We start from the raw sequence: 20,113 nt of genomic DNA, 5'->3' as shown, positions 1-20,113 counted from the left end.
CTAGCTGAGATGCGCTTAAGACAATTGCCAGTGACTGTTCAGTTGTATTCGAGTGCAGGTTACTTTCCCCCAGGGCATTTTGATCCTGACATTAATAGAAAATAAAGAGCAAGTTTTCTCATTAAACATCATGGCAGCTGATACAACCGGTTGGGATCTGCTGGCGATGACAGTGCTAAACTTACAGATGCGTTTCCAATAGCTGCATTTCAAACTCCAAACAGTGGGACAGCACTGATGTGGGAAACGAGTCTCCTTTTCCTTGCCCAACAGTAGATTTTCCTTGTGACCCATCGTGCCTGCAGTGTGTTTCTGAAACAGAAGTATCCCCAGCAGCCCCCTCCTGACACTCAGCTCTCAGACCAAGTATGGCTCTTCCACAGCACATCCTTGCTGGGTAGGCTCTGATGGGCCAGCTTACAGAGAGATTTTTTTTTGTTTTGCTTCTATGTAAAGAGAAAAAAAAAAAAGAATCACAGAATTACAAAATCAATTAGGTTGGAAAAGACCTCTAAGATCATCGAGTCCAGCTTTTGTCCGAACACCACTTGTCAACTAGACCATGGCACTAAGTTCCATGTCCAGTCTTTCCTTAAACACGTCCAGGGGACAGTAACTCCACCACCTCCCTGGGCAGCCTGATCCAATGTCCAGTCAGTCTTTCTGTGAAGAAATTCCTCCTCATGTCCAAGCAAAACCTCCCCTGGTGCAATTTGAAGCCATTTCCTCCTTTTGTCCTGTCACTGATTGCCTGGGAGAAGAGGCCAATCCCCACCTGGCTACAAGCTCTTTCCAGGGAGTTGTAGAGAGCAGTAAGGTCACTCCTGAGCCTCCTTTTCTCCAGGATAAACACCCCCAGCTCCCTCAGCAGCTCATCGTAGGACGAATGTTCCAGACCCTTTACCCAGCTCCACTGCCCTTCTCTGGACACGCTCCCGCACCTCCATATCCTTCCTGTGGTGAGGGGCCCAGAACCGGACGCATCACTCCATGTGCGGCCTCATCACGCCGAGTGCGGGGGGGAAATCACCGCCCTAGTCCTGCTGGCCACACGGTGACGCCCCCAAAGCCGGGCAGGACCGACTGCGGCGGACAAGGCCGTGTCCCCTGGCGGGGCGGGGGTGGGAGCCGGGGGGGCCGCGGGGCCAGGGAATCCCCTCGCGCGCGCGGCGTGCCTTTTGTGTTTGTACACACGGGGCGGGGGCGGGGCCGCGGGCGGGGCCGCGCCTTCCCTCCATTGTGCGCCATTGGCGGGCGCGCGGGCCGGGGCGGGGCCGGCGCGCGGGGGGCGGGGCGGCGCGCGGGGCCGGCCCTCGCCAGTCAGCCATCTTTCAATTGTGCTCCGAGCCGCCGCCAGCTCCAGCCGCAGCAGCTCCGGCTCCTCCTGCGCCCGCCCGCTCGCCCGCCCTCCATCCCTCCCTCCCTCCCTCCCGCACGGCAGCCGCGCTCGCCCAGCGGACGGGGTAAGTCTGGCGCCGCGCCCGCCGCCCCCTGCGCCCCGACACCCCCCGCCGCTGCCCCCCGACCCTCCCCACAAACTTTTGGGGGGCTCGGGAGGCGGCGGCGGCTCGGGTTCCCCTCGGCCGCGCCGCCTTTCGCGGCGCAGCCGGAGCGGCTCCCTCCGCCGGCACCCCCGGCCCCGCTTCGCGCGGTCGTTGCCCCCCTCTGCTCCCCTCGCCCCCGCTCCAGACCCCCACCAGCGGCCTCCCCAGCCCCTTAGCTGCCTCCTCAGCCCGACATCCCCCGGATCGGGGCTGGGAAGGGGGCGCAAAGAGGAGCCGCGCGCCAGCCCAGGGTAACTCTCCTGCCTTCCTTCCCCTGCTCCCCACAGTTGTTGCTCAGCTTCACCATCTTGTCTCTTTTCTCTGGTCACCGACCATATTTTTTTTCCTATTGCATAAAAAACAATAAAAAGGGAAAGAAATTCGCCGAAGGAACGACCCAAACGCAACGCAATTTTTTCGTTTTCGAGCGCAAACTTTTCCTCTGCCTCCCCCTGCATCTGCACCCGCATGGTTTGGAGTTCCTGGCAATATTTTTGGCGTTATTTTTTGCAGTTTATTTTTTCCTCCTTTGCAAAAGGACTAGGGCTGCGTTTCGTGATTGTTTCCATTTTGTTCTGGCTCTGGGAGCTGAGTTTGCCTGTGAGAGGCGCTTGGGAGCGAGGCAGCTCTTGGGGAAGCAGTTACACAGAAAGAGAAAGACGGCACCCAAAAAACAACCCCCCGAAAACAAAGTTTGTTGCTTTCTCGCACTTTATGCGGCCCCTTTCCTTTTCGCACCATAAATGCCGGGTTGCCCGCGGTTGCCGGCGGGTCGGGGAGCGCGGGCGGGCGGCGGCGAGCGCCGGGCAGCCCGGGCAGGGCCGGCGGGGCTGTCGCTCCGCTGGCCCCCGCTCCGCAGTTTCGGAGCAGGTTTTCCGGCGGGTGGGAGCGGCGGGTCGGTGCCAGCCCCCCGATGTTTGCCGGGCCCTATTTGCAAACACTTGGCAGGTGACGGGTGGCCGGCGGGGGGGAGACGACAGCCGCCTCTCCGTGCCTGCTGCCGTGCGGCTCGCTCGGCTTCAGCCGCCGCCGCTTTGATATTGAATTCGTGGGCAAAAAAAGCTGTATTTTAGTATTCCGCGATCGGCAGGCGTTTAATTTCTAATTTAATTTTTTCCTTTTTTGGTGTGGGTTATTTTTTGGGTTTTTTTTTTGCTGGCCGTCGGAGGCGTTCGGCCGCCTCGGGCTCGGCGCTCGGGGCTGGTGGGGCAGGGACGCGTCGCGCGGGACAGGGGCCGCCTTGCCGCTCGCCCCGGGGGCAAGTGCCGCGGGGGGCCCACGCCGAGCGGGGCGACCACCTCCCCCTTGCCCCGCCTGTCCACATTCCCCCCGGCAGGTGTAAGGCAGCGACGTCGGCAGGAGCATGGCCCGTACCAAGCAGACCGCCCGCAAGTCCACCGGTGGCAAGGCGCCCCGCAAGCAGCTCGCCACCAAAGCCGCCCGCAAGAGCGCGCCCTCCACTGGCGGGGTGAAGAAGCCGCACCGCTACAGGTAACGCAGCGCCGCGCAGAGGCGGCCGCGGGGCGCTACCGGGCAACCTCCCCCCCCCCCCCAAAAAAAATCCCTCCTTCTCCCCCCCACCCCACGGGACCGAAAGGGCGGGGGGCGCTTCTCCCCGCCTCCTCCGCGCTCCGCTCCCCGAGGCCGCCGGCAGAATAACCAACAAAAAAAAATTTAAATAAAAAAAAAAAAATCCCCACAAGCTCGGGTCCCCGCCAGCCGGAAAAATAACCAGAAATTCCCAGGGCGGCACCGACCCGCGGCGTTTGTCATCAGCCCCTTTCCGGTCGTTCCGGTGCTGGTGACTACAAAATCGACACCCCTCCCCCCCGCAGTGGACGCGACTCGGCGGTTCTTTTAAATTTTTATAATTTTGTACTCGCGGTTATCTGGAGGCCGCAGCAGGGCTGCGCCGCCGCCAAGTTTATTGTTAGCGGCGCGTTGCGCGCTCCGCTCGCGGGGCTGGACCCGGCGGCGGCGGCGGCGCTGGGCGGGCGCGGGGCCCTGCAGGGCGCGGAGCCGCCGCCAGAGGGAGCCGCGCACCCGCGGATGCGCCGGCGCTCCCGAACCGCCCCGCGCGCCTGTCCCGAATCCCGGCCTTGGGAGCCCCGGGCCGGGCTGGAGTCCGGGCAGAGCTGTCACACAGCCCCCGAGTCCTGGCCTTTTCCAGTCGTGGCTCGGTGCGGAGTTGCAGCGGTCGTGCTTCAGCTTGGAGGATGGTTTTGGGCTAGGTGTAGGTATTCCTTGGGGAAAACGTGAAACGGGAAGAAGTGGGTTTTCGAATAGGGGACTTAATCTAAAAGTCCAAGAGGGGATTAATTAATATATCGAGGAGTCTGAAGAGGCTTTTCTCAGTGGTGCCACAAACCGATTCACCGGAAATTTCACCTGAATAATGAGGAAGAACTTTACTGTGAAGGTGACTGAGCATTGCAACAGATTGCCCAGAGTGGTTGTGGAGTCTTCTTCCTTGGAGATATCCAAAAGCCATCTGGACACAATCCTGAGATACCATCTCTGGGATGGCCATGTTTGAACAGGGAGGTTGGGCCAGGTGACCCACTGTGTTCCCTTCTAACCTGACCTGCTTTGTGATTCTTGCTCTAGGTGTGAGGCAGAATTCATTAACTGGGAGAAAAGTAATAAAGCTGGAGCAGGAAAAGACAAAGCTTCCACGGAAATAAATGTGGTATTAATTTCACAGATGGATATCATGTTTGCAAACATATGTTGCTAATCTGAATTTGTCATTCTGACACCAAAACTAACGTGGGGAAATGCGCTGGATACTTTTGACTGACAATATAAGAGAAAATATAAATTTTGTTGGTTCTGTGAATGTTGACACTAGAGAAGAAGAACCAGTTTTCCCTTAAAATCAGGATGCTCCCGCTGGGAGGGTACCTTTGGTACGACTGAACTGGGGGCAGCTTTGTGATTTGCCACATCGGCACTGAGCTGTGTTGGTGTCAGGAGGACTGTGCATGTTGGCCAACTCTTCCCTTGGTGAGGTCAGGCCTCGGGAGTCTGCCTGAGGGATCCCTGCTGAATCCACTGGGAGTTGGCATAGATTGGTGGTGAGAGGACAGTGACCCTTTGCCAGCAGAACTGATTTTATATTGTAAATGCTGAGACTCTCCTAGGGAAAACAGAAGTGTATGGTGATTGGTTTAGTCTGGAGGATGGACCCCTATTTTTAAGGTGGTGAAAAATACGTTTTCAATGCTAATCCTTTTTTTCATTGTATTTAATTTGAATAGGCCGGGTACTGTGGCTCTGCGTGAAATCAGGCGCTATCAAAAGTCCACCGAACTTTTGATCCGCAAACTTCCCTTCCAGCGTCTGGTGCGTGAAATTGCTCAGGACTTCAAGACAGATCTGCGCTTCCAGAGCGCTGCCATCGGTGCTTTGCAGGTGAGCCTGGCCAGGGTCCCGGGCCGGGCTGGCCGGGAGTGCCCCCAGCCGGCATTCCCTGGAGCCCCCGGAGCTCCGCCCCGCTCCCCCATTGGCCAGCCTGTTTCCAGGGGTAGTTTGGGCTCCCTCTGATTGGTGGGATTACCGCGGTGGGCGTGGCCCGCACCGCTGGGGAGGGATGCACACCTCAGCCTTGCCTTGCCTTGCCCACCTGGGAATGCCCGTGGGTGCCGTAGGATAAAGCAGCGCAGGGACAGCTCAGCAGCTCCTTACAGAGCCTGGAAGTGTGTTTCTGTGGGGGGTGCTTTGGTTTTGGGTTTTTTTAAAATAGACCCCCAATTTGTTAGAACAGTGCTTAAGATGCTCAAGAAGAACGCATTTCCTCCGTCTTTGAGCTCTGCACTTGGAGAGGGAACATTGTGTAAAGCAGGTTCTGGGGTGTCCTCATGCGGAGGTCCTGGTGTCCTCAAATGCCCTCTAAAGACAAACGGCCCAATAAGTGACATCTAAACACAGTTAAGGAAATAGCTGCTCTCCTAGGATGTAGTTGATGCTAAACACATTTTTTTAAATATATTAGTTATGTAACTTATTTAGATTATGCAGAGTGAAAAATATTAATTGCTCTTTCTGGCGCAAATTCCTGAATCTAAGTTAGGACTCCCCCACAAGACTTGGTTCTTATTGTGGGGACATCTCCCGCTCGCGATAAAAGACACTCCCGATTAAAGATAGGTCTTTACTGTTCTTTTAGCTGTTGAAGCTTGTTCCAGAATGTATCATTCTGTCTGACATGCAGACAAAATGGTCTCTCTAGTTAATGACTTCCTCTTGATAAGGGGCCAAGACATTTGCCATGAGAGCCCATAAACTTGGGCATATGCTTAGCTTCAAAAGATGCCTCTGAGTGTTTGCAGAGTTGCTGCTTTTGCTTTTAGTTGTTCTGTGTGGTAGTTCTTAAATCCTGAGGTTTATTTGTGTGTCTCTTTATCTAGAACTGCCTATTAAAATTTAGTAGTTAATAACACTTTTAGAAGGCTCCTGGTTTGAATGTTTCTGGTTTTGCATCAAGGAGTTGTTGGTATAGAACTTGGTCACATGCAATTCCTAGTGTTTTCTGCTTGCATATTTGAAAAAAAAATAAAAAAAAGTAAAATAAAATAAAAAATTTAAAATTAAATTTAAAATTTAAAAAAAATTAAAAATTAAATTAAAAAATGAAAAATAAAAAATTAATCCCTTTGGTACCATGTTGTTTGTGCCAGCATGGATATTTGATGAAGTGTCTTAACTTTTCACATAGTGATTTGACAAAGCTTCATTAGGGATTCTCACATCCTACTGCAAATGAAATGACTTCGTAATACCACAGTCCTTATCTGCTGTAGTAAATATTGTTCTTTCTTTATATTGGATAATCTTAGGTTTTTAAACAGAATCTTTGAACCTAATAAGTTGGTTCTTGGAGTTCCTGGCAATGAAGTGGTTCACACAAGTTCTTCTCTTGTGTGTATTGTAGAAAGGGTGACCTCACTCTCCTTTCTATAACTGAGCCCCATCATTCCCACCTTCTCAGCCCAGGTGTCGCTGTGTCCAATACTGGCACACTGAGATGCTTCCTAGGAGATTGATAGGTGTTAGAATTCCATGTCAAGCCAAAAGTGTTTAAACAATTACCATTACTGTGCTGGGTTTAGCAACAGCTAACTTAACGTGAGTCAGGAGAATATTTAGGTCCAGCTGAGCATCTGTCTAACTCAGAGTCCTGTCTGCAGCTGTTCAGTAACTGGGAAAGCCACTGTGGTCAGCATTGTTCTTGTACTGCCCCTGGCTCTCTCAGGTGTGAGGTGAGAACCTTCTGTTCTCACAGGGAACAGAAGTGGGGGCCAGTGCTGTGTCCCCAGGTAGGCAGGAAAAAAGAACAGGAACGGGACAAATGTGTGATGGTGATTTCCTGACTGATGTCTTGGTTTTCATGGTTCAAGGAGTTCCTGAACTAAAGGAGTTCTCTTTTTTCTAATAGTTCTTGGTATATTTTTTTTTCTGGTAATTTTTGAGTTAAGCCTCCTCTTCAATATCTGTGGAAGGAGCTTGGTGCCTGAACTATGTGTTGGGAAGGAATACATGTTCTTTTCCTTGGCACCTGCTAATTTCACCTGCTGGTCAGTGACTTTTACTCTGAAAGAGGCAGCAAACAAGTCCCTCAAAAAGTGTAACCCAGCCTTTGAAAAGAGAATTTCCTAAACTAACTAACTTGTTAATAATTTAATCCCTTCCTATCTTGTGGGAGTCCAATGGGAGTATTAATTCTGTTGTGTTCTGGAGGATGTCCTTACCAAAAAGTATACAACTTTAGACATAAAATATTACAAAAAAGGGATGGCTTTTTGTTTCTGGAAGTCTAAAACTTTTGCTATTTGTGAGTAATAAAGATCAAAACCTCAACTTAATGCCATGTTACATACACTGTGCTTTTAATTCTGAACTATGATTCTTTTCTTTCCTGGTGCTCAGTGAAAATAATCTTACCTCTTTTCTTCCACACTAGGAGGCAAGTGAAGCCTACTTGGTTGGCCTGTTTGAAGACACCAACCTGTGTGCTATCCATGCCAAACGTGTCACAATCATGCCAAAAGATATCCAGCTAGCACGCCGCATACGTGGAGAGCGTGCCTAAAACCTCACCACGATGGGTTTGTCATTCTCGAAGCAAAATCTTCTTCCTGTTATTGGTAGTAATGAACGTTAGATATTTTTTCCATGGGGTTAAAAGGTACCTTAAGTATATGGTTGCAAGTGGAAAAATAGGGGACAGAATTGGGTATTGGCAAGTTTTCTTTCCATTTTCATTTGTGTGTGGATTTTTAATATAAACAAGGGGACATAAAAACAAACAATGTGGTCAAAAAAAATAAAAACATTAATTGTTGAAACTTGTTCACCAAAACAACTTTATAAAAAAAAATTATAAATAAACCTGTCAAATTTTTCTGGACAATGCCAGCATTTGGATTTTTTTAAACAAGTAAATTTCTTATCAATGGCAACTAAATGGTGTTTGTAGCATTTTTATCATACAGTAGATTCCATCCATTCACTATACTTTTCTAACTGAGTTGTCCTACATGCAAGTACATGTTTTTAATGTTGTCTGTCTTCTGTGCTGTTCCTGTAAGTTTGCTATTAAAATACATTAAATGATGCCTGTTTTTAGTCTTGATTTTTAAATAATACACATGGGTTATATTGATTAAAAATGATCAGTCTTCCCTCCCCTTTTGCTCTTCAATGCATGGCCTAATTCCTTGGAGCAGATCTAGGAAATACTGGGGGTACTGCCTTGGCTGAAGTAGTGCATATGAAAGGTTCTTTTTAAGAGTGTAAAATTTGTCTGCTCCACATAAAAGCAGACTTGGTGAGTATAGTACCAGGCGGAGTCTGGAGCTGAACTGAGTTCTCTAAGCTACAATGCTAAGAAGCAGTAATCTGCTATCATTTAGATCCCACTCTTACTTGAATTTGGAAGCATTTCTAATTTTCTTGGTTTTTTTAGTATGGTATAAGTGGTGGAATGTAGTGGTTTGGGTTTTTCTGTTTGGCGGTTTTATTTTTCTTGGGTGTTTTTTTGTTGCCTTTTTTTTAATCCTTTTTCACTCCGTTAGTTTCTTGGTTTGTAAATGTTCCCTTTTTGGTTGACTACCTTTCTGTTTCAGTCACACCCTCTAGCATTTTTGAGAGCTTAGTCCTCATGTGATTAGTTTCGACTTGCACACTCCAATCTAAAAGACACTTTTGTACCATCTTTGTTACAATTCTTCACACAAGCAGTACTCGGACAGGATCACACATTAGAAACTTACTGTGTTTTTATATTCACATGAAGAAATTTACTGCTGAAATTTAGTCCTGTGATAACTTAGTTTTAATTTTTCTCCCTGAAATTTGTTTAAGGGTTCTGGCAGACCAGTCTGGAAACGAGTTAAGTGCTGTAGTTCTTGATAGCTCTTGCAGATAATGAAATGAGCTCCACAGAAAAAACGTAGGCAGTGAACAGATTTCACCCCCATTCTAAGGCTCCTGCAGAGCTTATTTGCTGCTAACTTATTTTGAGAGGTTTTGAGTGAGCTCTAAACACAAGTGAATTTGTCTGAAGATTTCCAAAGAGGATTAATAAAGATATATTATCTGCTTTGCTATCTTGAACAGAGAGCCAAAAATTACAGAATAAATCACATTATTCATAACTTGCTCGGATTTGGTAATGAATGCTGTCTGCCAGAGTTGTGCAAAGTAAAGTCTATTTAAATGGAGTAGCTTATCACAGGCAAGACTAATGCTAGACAAAACGTGATCACATCCTTTTGATGGCAAGCAGTTCATAGCTGTCAACTGAAAATTAAGGAAGACTTGTCTTGGAGCACCCAGAACAACAGAAATGTAGAAGGTGAGCAACTGAGATTTAACTGACTTGAGATGTCACTTCAGTCTACTTGATCACAAGCCTATTTAACTTGCTATCAATGCAGTTCACTATAATTAACTACATGTTTTGTCCTGTCCTTCAGAATTCTGTTTCACTCATCAGTCAGCAGTGCTGCAAGCACCTACACCAACAGATAATTTGGCTGGGAGTTTTTTATTAAATAATCTGGAATTGAAGTATTGATAAGGAACTTTTTTCCCCCCTTTCTTAGGAATATTAGGAAACCAAATCTTGAGATTTTGGTACTCAAATGAAATGCTGAGTTCTTTCTCTTTGAGAGAATTGGGGTGAGGGATATCCCAGTTTAACTGAAAGTGCAGTTAAATTGTTCAAGGCAGAGGAAATCCTAATGGAAGACAAGGGCATCAGGAATCTGAGCAGATGACAACATTTTAGTGTGCAGTGCTTTACCTCCAGCTTAGGGATAAATTTGGCCTTTTTGAAAGTTGTGGTCCTAGAGGTGCCAGGTGAATTCTGTTAGTGGTTAGCTGTCTGTGCCTGTATCAATGCCAAGAAATTTCAGTTTCTAAAATAATTTACCTCTTTTCCCCTCCTTCCTCCCCATACCAATTTTGCTGTTTCCTGGGCAATTCAGCTACAGCTAAGATTTTGAATTCCAGGAACAAGTTCTGGTCCTGTGGATGTGCTTCTGTGGAGCAGTTTAACTGTATTGGGTGAAGGGATGGATGTGAAGTGGCTCCTTGTTTGTAACACTCATATTCAGAAGTTGAGCATCTCTAGGACATTATTTGATGTATGCCCACAGCCCAACTTCTGAATTATTTTGGTGAAGTCCTTTATAAAGTGTATGTGATAAGTTGGTTTTTAGGTCTCCATTCTATATTTGTATTTTAACAGCTGTATTTACTTAGAATTTCCTCCAGAATAAGTATCAAACCTGAAGTTTGTTACTTTGTATCAGCAACACAAAAAGCCAACTTGCTTACCAGAGCCAAAAATTAATGTAGTGGTAAATAATTTCAGCCACAAGATCAGCCCCTCTTGTGTGGCTTTATCAAAATCAAAGTTCTTGAGAGCTTTACTAACATGGAGTTTAAACCCAGCATTTCAGATTTTATTTAGGAAAGCAACTTGCTGAATATAAAGTAACTAATATTAGTGTAACTGCGTTTTAGTGTTGCATCTCTGGGCCTTGTTCCTCCAGCCCTTTATCCCACCTGGCAGTAGCTGTTAGGTGATCCTAATCCAGGCACCAGATTCCACTTTTTGATGAGACTGAAAGTGTGTCTAAAATCCATATTCCCTGTGCCACCATTTTTGGTCAATTAGCCAGAACTGGACTCTGCATATCCGCTTGCTCTGAAGATCTGGAGCTTAATTTTAAGATTCAAGGTTTAATAAAATACAGGCAATGTTCTGGTAAAATATTTTGTTCACTGCAATTTTATTTCTTGCTCTGGCAAAAAACCACATTAGTTTTCTTGGCCTTCATAGGAGTCAGAACTTAATAACACTTTTCATATAACTTGGTTTCAAAGGCTGGAATTAAGCAGAGGAATTCTAGTGTCAGGATAGTTCTTGGGTTCTTTTTCCCCCTTGTCCAGATCAGGAGGGTTTTGGGGAGCTCTTTGCTCAGCTTTTACTTGTGTCTTATTCACATGTATAATGAATCATCCTCAGTGATGAGATGTTTCTGCACTAAGTGGATGTTGCTGACCTGTTTGTGGCAGGTTGGCCTCTAGATATTTTGTTGAACAGAAAAACACTGTTTATGTATTTCTTTTTTTTTTTTAATCTGTGAGGAGGCTTTGATCTTTTGACCTTGGTAATACAATGTCAAAAAAATAGCTGAGTATGTAAAAAGCTTTACATCTGTCAATAGTAGTGTTAAATAGGGATTGTTAGGACTGCATAGGCTTCTAGGACCTTAATGTAAGCTACCTTTTTGATTGCCTTCCTGGGAATATTACCTGTTACATGATCACAACGAAATACATGTACAAGAAATTACTAATTTTAAATGAGGAGACTTGCCTAATTCTGGGAAGTGTCTGCAAAATGCTGAGGCTCAAGAATGTTCTCAGCTGAATCACACCTAGGCTGAAGCTTTCTGTCCCTCTGCAGCAGTAACACCAAAGATCAGGACACTGGGGTAAAATCCCACAAAAATCGAGGTTGGGGTCAAAGGCACGGTGTGTGTGCTCTCCAGGTCAACATCATAGTTGCTCTTCAGTGGGAAATAAGCCTGGATTTTCTGTCCATCTCTCTCGAGAACACATTTGTGGGCTTGTATGTAGCTTGTGGTTTGAGATGTGCGCTCACACTCTCTGCTGTTTGTCCCTTGCCAGCAGCATCCCCCTCATCTCGTTCTGCAGGCAGGCTATTACACACAGCAGGGTCTCTAGCAGCAGGGGTGCTTTATGTTACTGAAAGCTCCTGTGATGTCAGAAAGATTTAAGAAGTAAAAAAAAAAAAAATCCTGAAAAAGAAAAAAAAAATTCCCACATCTCTGGAAACCACTTGTGTCTCCTGATGGTGTCAGGACTGAGGGTTCTTGCCCTGCTCCCTTGAGAGGAGCTGCCCTCACCTTCCTCTTTCATGGAAGCATCCCAGGCAAAATCCAACTGGAAGATGTCTGTTCCTATACATCCCAAAGTGTGAGAGCTCATCCCACGTGTGTCAGTGATAAATGTTGACCCTTGGGTTTGCCCCTATATCACTCTTTGCTCCTGGGCAGTTGCTCTCTGCTCCTGCCAACCTAGATTTGCAAGAAGTTTTGTGAATTCAGCTCCTTTAGTTTTCCTCAGCATCTGTCGAGTTGGTGAGGGGTGTATTCTCTCCTCTGCCTTCATCTTGTGCCTGCTTTGAGAAGAGGCTGAGACAGCAACGCAGTCATCATCAGGTGAGAGATTTCCTTTCTTTTCCATGGGCTGGAGGAGCAGGAAGCCTGAAGGAGCAGCATTGCCAGCCCTGCTCAGGCCTCCGTCTCTCAGTGCATCACTACCTGGCAGCTGAGGCCCTGTCAGGCAGCCCGGGGCTGGGAAGGCTGCCAGGTGAACACATGGGCACGGATGGCGGCCGCGAGGAGCGCGAGCAGAGCCGGGATGGCAGGATGGGCATCCCAGCTGGATGCGGCCCCGGGAGCGGCTACCGCTGCGGGGCTGCGTGTCCCTACAGCCGAGGGCTGGAGCCGCTTCAAACAGCCTCAGTGCCGGCTAATTCGGGCACGGGAGAGCTGCCAGGCTCAGGCGTGCGGAGCCCGGGGACCTCGGGCTTTGGCTTGGCCGTGCAGCAGAGGAGGGAGCTGGCAGGAGCGGCGCGGGTTCCGTATGCTTTGCCCAGAGGGGCTGGCGAGGATGAATTTCCCTTTGTGCCTCCTGCCGTCTGCACCCCCGGGGCCCAGGGCGTGGGCCGGGGAGGATGCTCACGGGAGGAGAGATCCTTCAGCAGATCAGCATCTGGAGCGCGGGGAGCCCGGCTGATGCCAGCACTGCTCCCGCTGGAAGACAGGGTGAGCTGGGACTTCACCAAGCGGATGTGAGCGACAGGAGCAGTCCCAGGTGTTGGTTTGAGACGTCCTGCTGAGGATGGATGCGCTGTCCTCCTGGCATGGCTGAGGTCCGTTGTTCCAGGAGGGTTTTGCCGTGTTCCCAGGGCATGGCCTGAGCCGTGGTTTGCGGTGCTGGCTCTCGGAGCAGTCGCTGAAGTGACACAAGGCAGTCGTGACTTGCTCCTGACTGGACTGGAACCGAGCTGGGTGGGGAGCTCAGGTGTTTCCTGAGGCAGCACAGCACCAGCCGGGGGAAAGCATTACACAATGTGCTGACGTGCAGTAGCTGCTGGCTCCCTCCAACCGCTCTTTGGGTCTGTGTGTGCAAAAAATGAGTGAAAGTGTTTTTCTTTGCGTTTTTGAGGAAGAAGAACTCATTTAGTGGATTTGGGTTAGGGGCTTTTATGGTGATGCCATCCCCAAGAGAAAGAAATCTTTCCTTCCTCCCCTTCCCTGGGACATGCAAATGGTATTTGTCCTTGTTTTGAAGGGTGGGACTGGCTCTTTGATAAAACCTGCAGCTCTGCTGTGCAGCTCAGACACAGTGAAGTTAAGAGATGTTTTCTGCCTGGTGTCATCTTGAAGCCTCGCAGACACAGAATCCCTCTAGAGGAGGGCACATCTGTTCAGGAATCTGATCTCATTTCTGCCTTATAGGTTCTCCAGCTAAATGGACCATTTGCTTTCATGAAAGTAATTGCTTTGAATGCTGTGGAAAGGAGAAGCCAAAGCCACAGACAGCATCTACCCTTGCTGGTGTTTATTCAATGAATTAATAAACACTAATAGGGTAGCATTCAAGTTCACGACAGCACACAGCCCATTTTTAAGCCATCCTGGATAGTGCTAGAAGAGCAAACAGTGCAGCAGCCACTCTCTGTAATGTGAAAACCCTGGCTGTGGGTGCAGACAGGGGTTGCAGAGCACCCAGGAGCATGGTGGAGCTGGGGCACGACAGCTCCACAGAAACACATCTGCTCCTGCCCTGGTGAGGAGGAGCTGCTCTGGCTCCACTGCTGCTGCTGCTGGCATGGAATTGTCCCCCTGGTGTGCCTTACCTGAGCCTCAGGAGATGCTGTAAAATACAGCAGTGCTGACACCAGGGTGCTGTCAGCCTTGGCACACTATTCCTGAGGCTGCCCTGGCCTTCCTGCTGCCCCGGATTCCCTGTGCAGGCAGGGAATGTGCTCCCAGCATGGAAGGAACACAGCGAGCCTGGGAGGCCTGGGTCACTCAAACTCTGTGTCACAGTGACTTGTGTGCTCTCCCTGCATGGCAGAGAGGCATGATTCCCTTCTTGCCATAAATCTTCTCTTCCCTGCTGCACTGCCCTGCCCCTCTCTGCACATCCATAGCCCTGCTCCCTGTAAAACAAGAGTACCACAACATTCCCTGCCTGAAAAGAGCAGAGGGTCTTCCCCATGCACAGGCTCCCTCTCCTGCCACTGCACCCACCCACAATAAAAGTAGTGTTATATATACATATATTTGTTGTAAATATATTATTGTGAATTCTATGTAATTATATATGTGCATACTAAAATATATCATAATAATATGTTATTATTTAAGCATGTGAGGTTAGGCAGATGCTTTTTTAATGTTTAAATTATAATATATTTGTGATAATTATATATTTAGACATATTAAAAACATTTCCTCAATCTCATACCAACGTCACAACGGGAGAGGAATGGAGCATTACTCCAGAGTATTAATGGAGTATTAATGGATGGAAGGTTGCTACTTGCTTTATATATATTAATATATATTTTTTTCTATAGGGCTGTTAATGACAGGTTGCCCTAGGTTTACTTGTTAATATTGCCTTTAAGTGGCAAAAGTTACCTGGATTCTTCAGAAAGAAGAAACATTTTTAGGGCTGTACATTGTTGAAATGGCACCAACCAAACTGTGGAGCTCATGTTTATCACCCAGGCCACAGCCACCAGGGGCCAGCCCAGGCACTTTCTGTAGAGGCTGTGAAGGGCTGCAAGGGGGAGAGCAGCGACTTCTCTCCCTCCCCTGCGTGTTCCTGCTCTGTCCTGTGCTCTGCTCGCCTCCTCTGAGTTCCAACGATGACTTCTTTCTTGGCTTTCTTCCACTAAATGGTAGAAAATTAATTTCGTTTCTCCAAGAGTCTTCCATCCTACTGGGATTCCAGCAGGTGCTCTGCAGAGCAGCTCAGGCTCAAGGTGTTTGCCTCAGCCTCCAGCCTGCAGGGATGGTGTGGCAGGAAGGGGAGCAGTGGGGTGCAGTACAGCCAGTGGCAGAGCAAGTGCCCAGTTCCAGCAGGTTCCTGGCTGGATTTGGGGCTGCACAAAGCTGTGGTTTCCCCTCAAGACAGCAAAGCTGTGGGGTTGTGGGTTTTGCTGCCAGGTGGATGAAGATGGCTCCACAGTCTGCAGCTCACTTTTCAGTGAAGCTAACAGATAGCAGGTAAGGTCCATTGTAAGCTGACTGGCACCACATGGAACTGCTTTTATTTAGCACCATGGTGCTACTGCTGTCCTCAGGATGTAGCGTGGCACTAATCACTTCTTCAGCTGCCCTAATTTTGATACCACGGTCCTGAGTTGCAGCTGCTTTTGTCCCAGTAATGTGGGATTCACAGAGTACATATTGCTGTGTCCCGTGAGTGCAGGGAGCTGCTGGACCAAGGTGCCAAATCTCAGCTCCTGGGTGAAACCCAGAAAGGTGCTGAGCTGTATCTTCAGGCTGAAGGCAGTGACAATAAAATTAACCAAGCCTTTACCCACTGGTATTTATACAATGCCACGGTTGTGACCAGGGCTTCACAGCCTGAGGAAGAGCACACACTGAAAGTATTTCCATATCAAATAAACTCAGGACCAAGTACAACAAACCACAGGGTGGAGCAAAAGTGTGATGGAGACTCAAGCAAGAAATGAGGACTGGGGATGCAGTCAGCACTGGGAATCGACACCCAACTCTCCCTGTGAGCCCAGAGCAGGATTTCCCTTCCCAGCCTTGCCCCAAGAGTGACTTTCTCAACTCTTTTTGGCAAGTTACATCACTTCTGAATTTTTGTTTTCTTTCCTAAGAATGAGGTTGCTGCTTTTATGCCTCTGCAGTGTGGCTGGGGCAATTGCTGGCTCCAAAGAGCCAGCAGCCACTAGGTAAGATTTACCCAGGAGAGGAGGGGTTTAGCTCCTGAAATGCACCCTCCTCCCACTACAGGTCCTCTGAAAGCTGGAATCAATGTTCCACTGTTGGCAGAGCAGGAATCCAGGTGGGACCATAGAGGTCTCTCCTGGGAAGCTCGGAGAGGAGTTCATTTCTGCTGATGGAAATCAGCTTTCAGCAACGTTGCTGAGCTCCCTGCTGCTTTAAATGCTCGCCTAGATGTTAATAATGATGTTGTTCCATAGCTGAACAGATTCAAACAGTGGGAAATACACCCACCTTATTTAGAGGTGGCTAAATAAGCATATTTTATTTAATAAAATGTCATAACATTCTTTTGGCATTAGGTCTGTTCTTGGTGTCCCCTGTGCTGGTTCCTGTGTCTCTGCTGGGTACAGGGCTGCCTGGTGCTGATATTGGCTGCCAATTTTTTATTTTTTTGTTTTTTAATGAGGAACCAACATTTTTGACTGAGGATTTTGGCTCCACTTTGTGACTGCAATCAGCCAGTGACAGTTGAAGACTATGACATTAAAAATATATTTTTTAACTACAGTTAATTGATCCTCATGGGAAATTAGCATGCAATGGGCTGTTTGCTCTCTATTTATCACTCAGCTCTGCTGAAAGGACTTGGCTGTGCTGTCTGCTCCTGTATTTCCACTGTCATCCATGAATCCCCCCATACCTTGGTGATGCCAGGCTTGGATTTCAGAAAGCAGAGGCTTGACCCCAATCTGGTACAGGCAGCAACCAGGTGCCACTGGAGGACCATTCTGTGGGTGCTCTGCTCCAGTCTCCATCCCCATTTTTCCTTCTGCTGCTTTCCTTCTCCTGCCCTGCTGCAGCTCCAGCTGGGAAGCCAGGGCCATGTGTGTGTCTCCGGGCTACACATGGAAACTCTCTTTTTGCAACTGACAATAAACAAGGGGAGCGTGTCCCTGCCTGACTGGCACGTTAAGCAGATGTTCAGTCTCCAGACCTCATTTCAGGCAATCAGAAATGGGAAAGGAGAAGATAATTTTCTCTCCTCCCCAAGAGCCAACGATGGCCTCGCAAATCTTCCTGCGTTTGCAATGCCAGGCGTGGGCAGCTGTGCTGGAGCTGCTGGCTGGATTGCAGGGATGCTCCCTCCCAGGATGTCTGAGTGTGTGTGAGGCTGGCTCCAGCTGCAGAGAGGCAATGGGCACAAAGGATGCTTTAGAGGCACTGAAGAAATGCTGAGAGAATATGCTGGAAGCTTGGGGGTTGTGGGGCTGTGTCACAGCTGAGCTGACCGCTCTAGCTCTCCTTCAAGCTACCCTCTATTTATTTCTTTCAGAAGCAGCTCAATTTTTCATAACTGCCCTGTGTGAAAGGCTTATTATTTTCTGTTGTTGTTGTTATTCTCCAAGGTTACACAGAAGGTTTCTCTGTGGCAGAAATGCAGCCCTTGGAAGCAGCTGAGCCACCTTGGCTCCATTTTCACATCCATTCAGACACCTTTGCCCTCACACCCAGACAGCAGTGATGGGGAGATGTCCCATTGACAGAGGGATGTATCAGGGTTATAAATGGAATAACTGGGCACAAAGAGCTAATTAATGTGTAGATGTGCTCTAGTTAATTGGGGAGACTATAAACACCTCTCTACCTGGGCTGGACATAGTTGAGGTGGTTTGTTCCTTTCTATCTGACACATGAGGAGCACGGCAAGAAGTTCTCAGCCTTGTGCTCCAGATGAGAGGTCAGCTTTCCCATTTCCAGGTTAGCCATGCTCTCCCACCTTCATCTATGCAAACAGTTGTTAAAATGACTCCTTGTGTTCCCATTTAAGTTGTTTTAACTGCACAAATGACTTCTGTGTAGTGGTCAAAATCATAGGCAATGGCTACTTGGAGAGCAGAGCATCTGTGCAGCAGGCTGGAGAATTCTGAGTATTTCTTGGAAGAAAAATGAAGAGCAGTGGTGGCCTATTAGAGCTGTTCCAGAATAACTCCAGCACTGAGAGGAGCCACTTCAATCCACGTACTTCCTAAGGAAGGTTTTCCTTCCAGCAGCAGCCCAATGGTCACCACAACGGGATGCTCCAGCCAAAACCATCTCAGGGCAGCATCTGCCTTTCACAGGGTGCTGCAGGAGTGACAGGCACCAGGCTGGATTCCCCTGCTTGGCTGCTCAAAAAGCCCGAGGAGCATCCATTGTGGTGACATTGAGGCTGTTTCCCGAAATGCTTCAACTTCCCATCACAACAACAGGTGTCCCCTATCCTGAGGCTTCTCCTTAGTCCTACATCCACCCGGAGAGCACCACTGGAGCCTCTCTGGAGGCACAGCTGCAGGGAGAAGAAATGTGCTGCCAGCCAATAGAGCAGCTACTGCACTCACAGCAGGGCAAGGATGTGGGGAGCATTCCCATGGGAGCCTGGCCGAGTCCTGCTCCCCAGCCAGCTCACTTTGCTGTGCCTTCCACCCAGCCTCCTCCTGGGCTGCAGAGGGACAAGTGTGGTGGCCAGCAGGTCGGGGAGGGGATCCTGCCCTGGTGAGACCCCGCCTGCAGCTCTGCAAACACCAGAGTGAGAAGGACACGGATTTGGGGAGTGAGGAGAGCTGGCTGTCCAGCTTGGAGAAGAAAAGGCTCTGGGGAGACCTTGCAGCACCTCCCAATACTTAAAGATAACCTAAAAAAAAAAGCTGGAGAAGGGATTTTTGTAAGGGCCTGTAGTGAAAGGACAAAGGGTAATGGTTTAGACTGACAGAGGGTAGTTTTAGGTTAGATATTGGGAAGAAATTCTTTACTGTGAGGGTGGTGAGACACTGGCACAGATTGCCCAGAGAAGTTCTGGATGCCCCATCCCTGGAAGTGTTCAAAGCTACATTGGATGGGGCTCTGAGCAATCTGCTCTAGTGGAAGGTGTCCCTGCCCATGGCAGGGATGTTGGAAATGGAGAATCTTTAGGGTCCCTTCCAACCCAAACTTTTCTGTGACGGTTCTGTAACTGATTACTTTTCTAAAGTAATTGAAAATGGCTCCTGCAGTTATGCACCTATTCAGGGAGCAGTGATTCTGAAGAATTTCATGAGGGGTTATTTGGTGTGCATGGGGGCAGCTTGGGCAGTTTTCTTCTAGCAATAAGGCAAAAGAAATGAGGGCAAAATGGCTCAGAGTCAATTCAGAGATGTGCCTGTGTGCAGGGAAAAAGTGATTTAATGGAGCACAGGGCTCCATTCCCAACAGTGTGGAATACCTGGAGTCCAAGGGAGGTTTTCACAGGAGCTTCTGCCCTTGGCAGGGCTTCTGAGGGCAGTGGCCATCCCAGCACCTGCCTGGCACTGAGTGACACCAAGGTCACTGCAGCTCCACCAGAGCACCCAGCACTGAGAGTTCACCTGCAGAAAATGGCAGCTGGGGCAGAAAAGGAGGAGGTGATGAGGCTGGGAGGTGATTTTGGGCAGCAAGGGGGAGAAACTGAGGGTGTTTGCTCAGCAGATGTACTGAGGCTGCCCAGCACAGAGAAAGATGGATCCCTGCAGTCCTCTGAGCTGGACTCATCACATGGAAACAGGAGGCCAGAGAATGAGGTTTATGGCTGGTGTGTCTGAAACAAATCAAAGGAAGGAATATTTGGCTTGCCTGAGCGTGGCAGGGAACATGCCAAATATTTCATGTGGGAGCACAAGGGTCAAGGTGTTGCTGTGCTCTGTGCTGGAGTGGCATATCCTGATGGGCAGGGACTGATGGCAACAGCAAGGAATGGGCCTAAAGTCACAGATATTGGACCAGAATTTAAATTAAATCTCTACAATTTATTGTACAGCTCAGTGGGACAGAGTTGGGAACAAAAATCTGGATGTCACCCCCGGGGACTGCAGTCTGCTTTAGGGACCTCCAGCTGCACTGCACTGCTGATGTTCTGCCTTCCCTGTCCCTTCCCTGTCCCTGTCCCTTCCCTGCCCCATCTCCCTTCTGCAGCTGAGGTTTGCTATAGAAAAGAAAAATATTTCAGAGACCAGACAAAAAGGTTTTTTTTTTCAT

General features: G+C 48.6%; 1 protein-coding gene across 1 annotated transcript; it reads left to right on the top strand.

The window, feature by feature from the left end:
* Positions 1–1,295: 1,295 nt before the first annotated feature.
* On the top strand, positions 1,296–8,160 carry H3-3A (H3.3 histone A). Its single transcript, XM_014877469.2, has 4 exons — positions 1,296–1,463; positions 2,881–3,035; positions 4,805–4,958; positions 7,507–8,160. Exons 2-4 carry the CDS (start codon positions 2,908–2,910, stop codon positions 7,633–7,635), a joined length of 411 nt encoding a protein of 136 aa, XP_014732955.1. The 5' UTR covers positions 1,296–1,463; positions 2,881–2,907; the 3' UTR covers positions 7,636–8,160.
* The last annotated feature ends 11,953 nt before the right edge of the window (positions 8,161–20,113 follow it).

Source organism: Sturnus vulgaris, chromosome 3 (assembly GCF_052056855.1).
Source record: "Sturnus vulgaris isolate bStuVul1 chromosome 3, bStuVul1.hap1, whole genome shotgun sequence".
Taxonomy (NCBI): domain Eukaryota; kingdom Metazoa; phylum Chordata; class Aves; order Passeriformes; family Sturnidae; genus Sturnus; species Sturnus vulgaris.
Note: the sequence above shows the minus strand (reverse complement) of the source record. Positions and strands in the feature narration are given on the sequence as shown.

What these genes read in the sequence shown, in the direction of transcription:
- H3-3A (XM_014877469.2), top strand. Translation starts at nt 2,908, where the DNA reads ATGGCCCGTACCAAGCAGACCGCCCGCAAGTCCACCGGTGGCAAGGCG. An exon ending in AAGAAGCCGCACCGCTACAG is followed by an intron (nt 3,036 to 4,804) that starts GTAACGCAGCGC and finishes TAATTTGAATAG; the next exon opens with GCCGGGTACTGTGGCTCTGC. An exon ending in CTGCCATCGGTGCTTTGCAG is followed by an intron (nt 4,959 to 7,506) that starts GTGAGCCTGGCC and finishes CTTCCACACTAG; the next exon opens with GAGGCAAGTGAAGCCTACTT.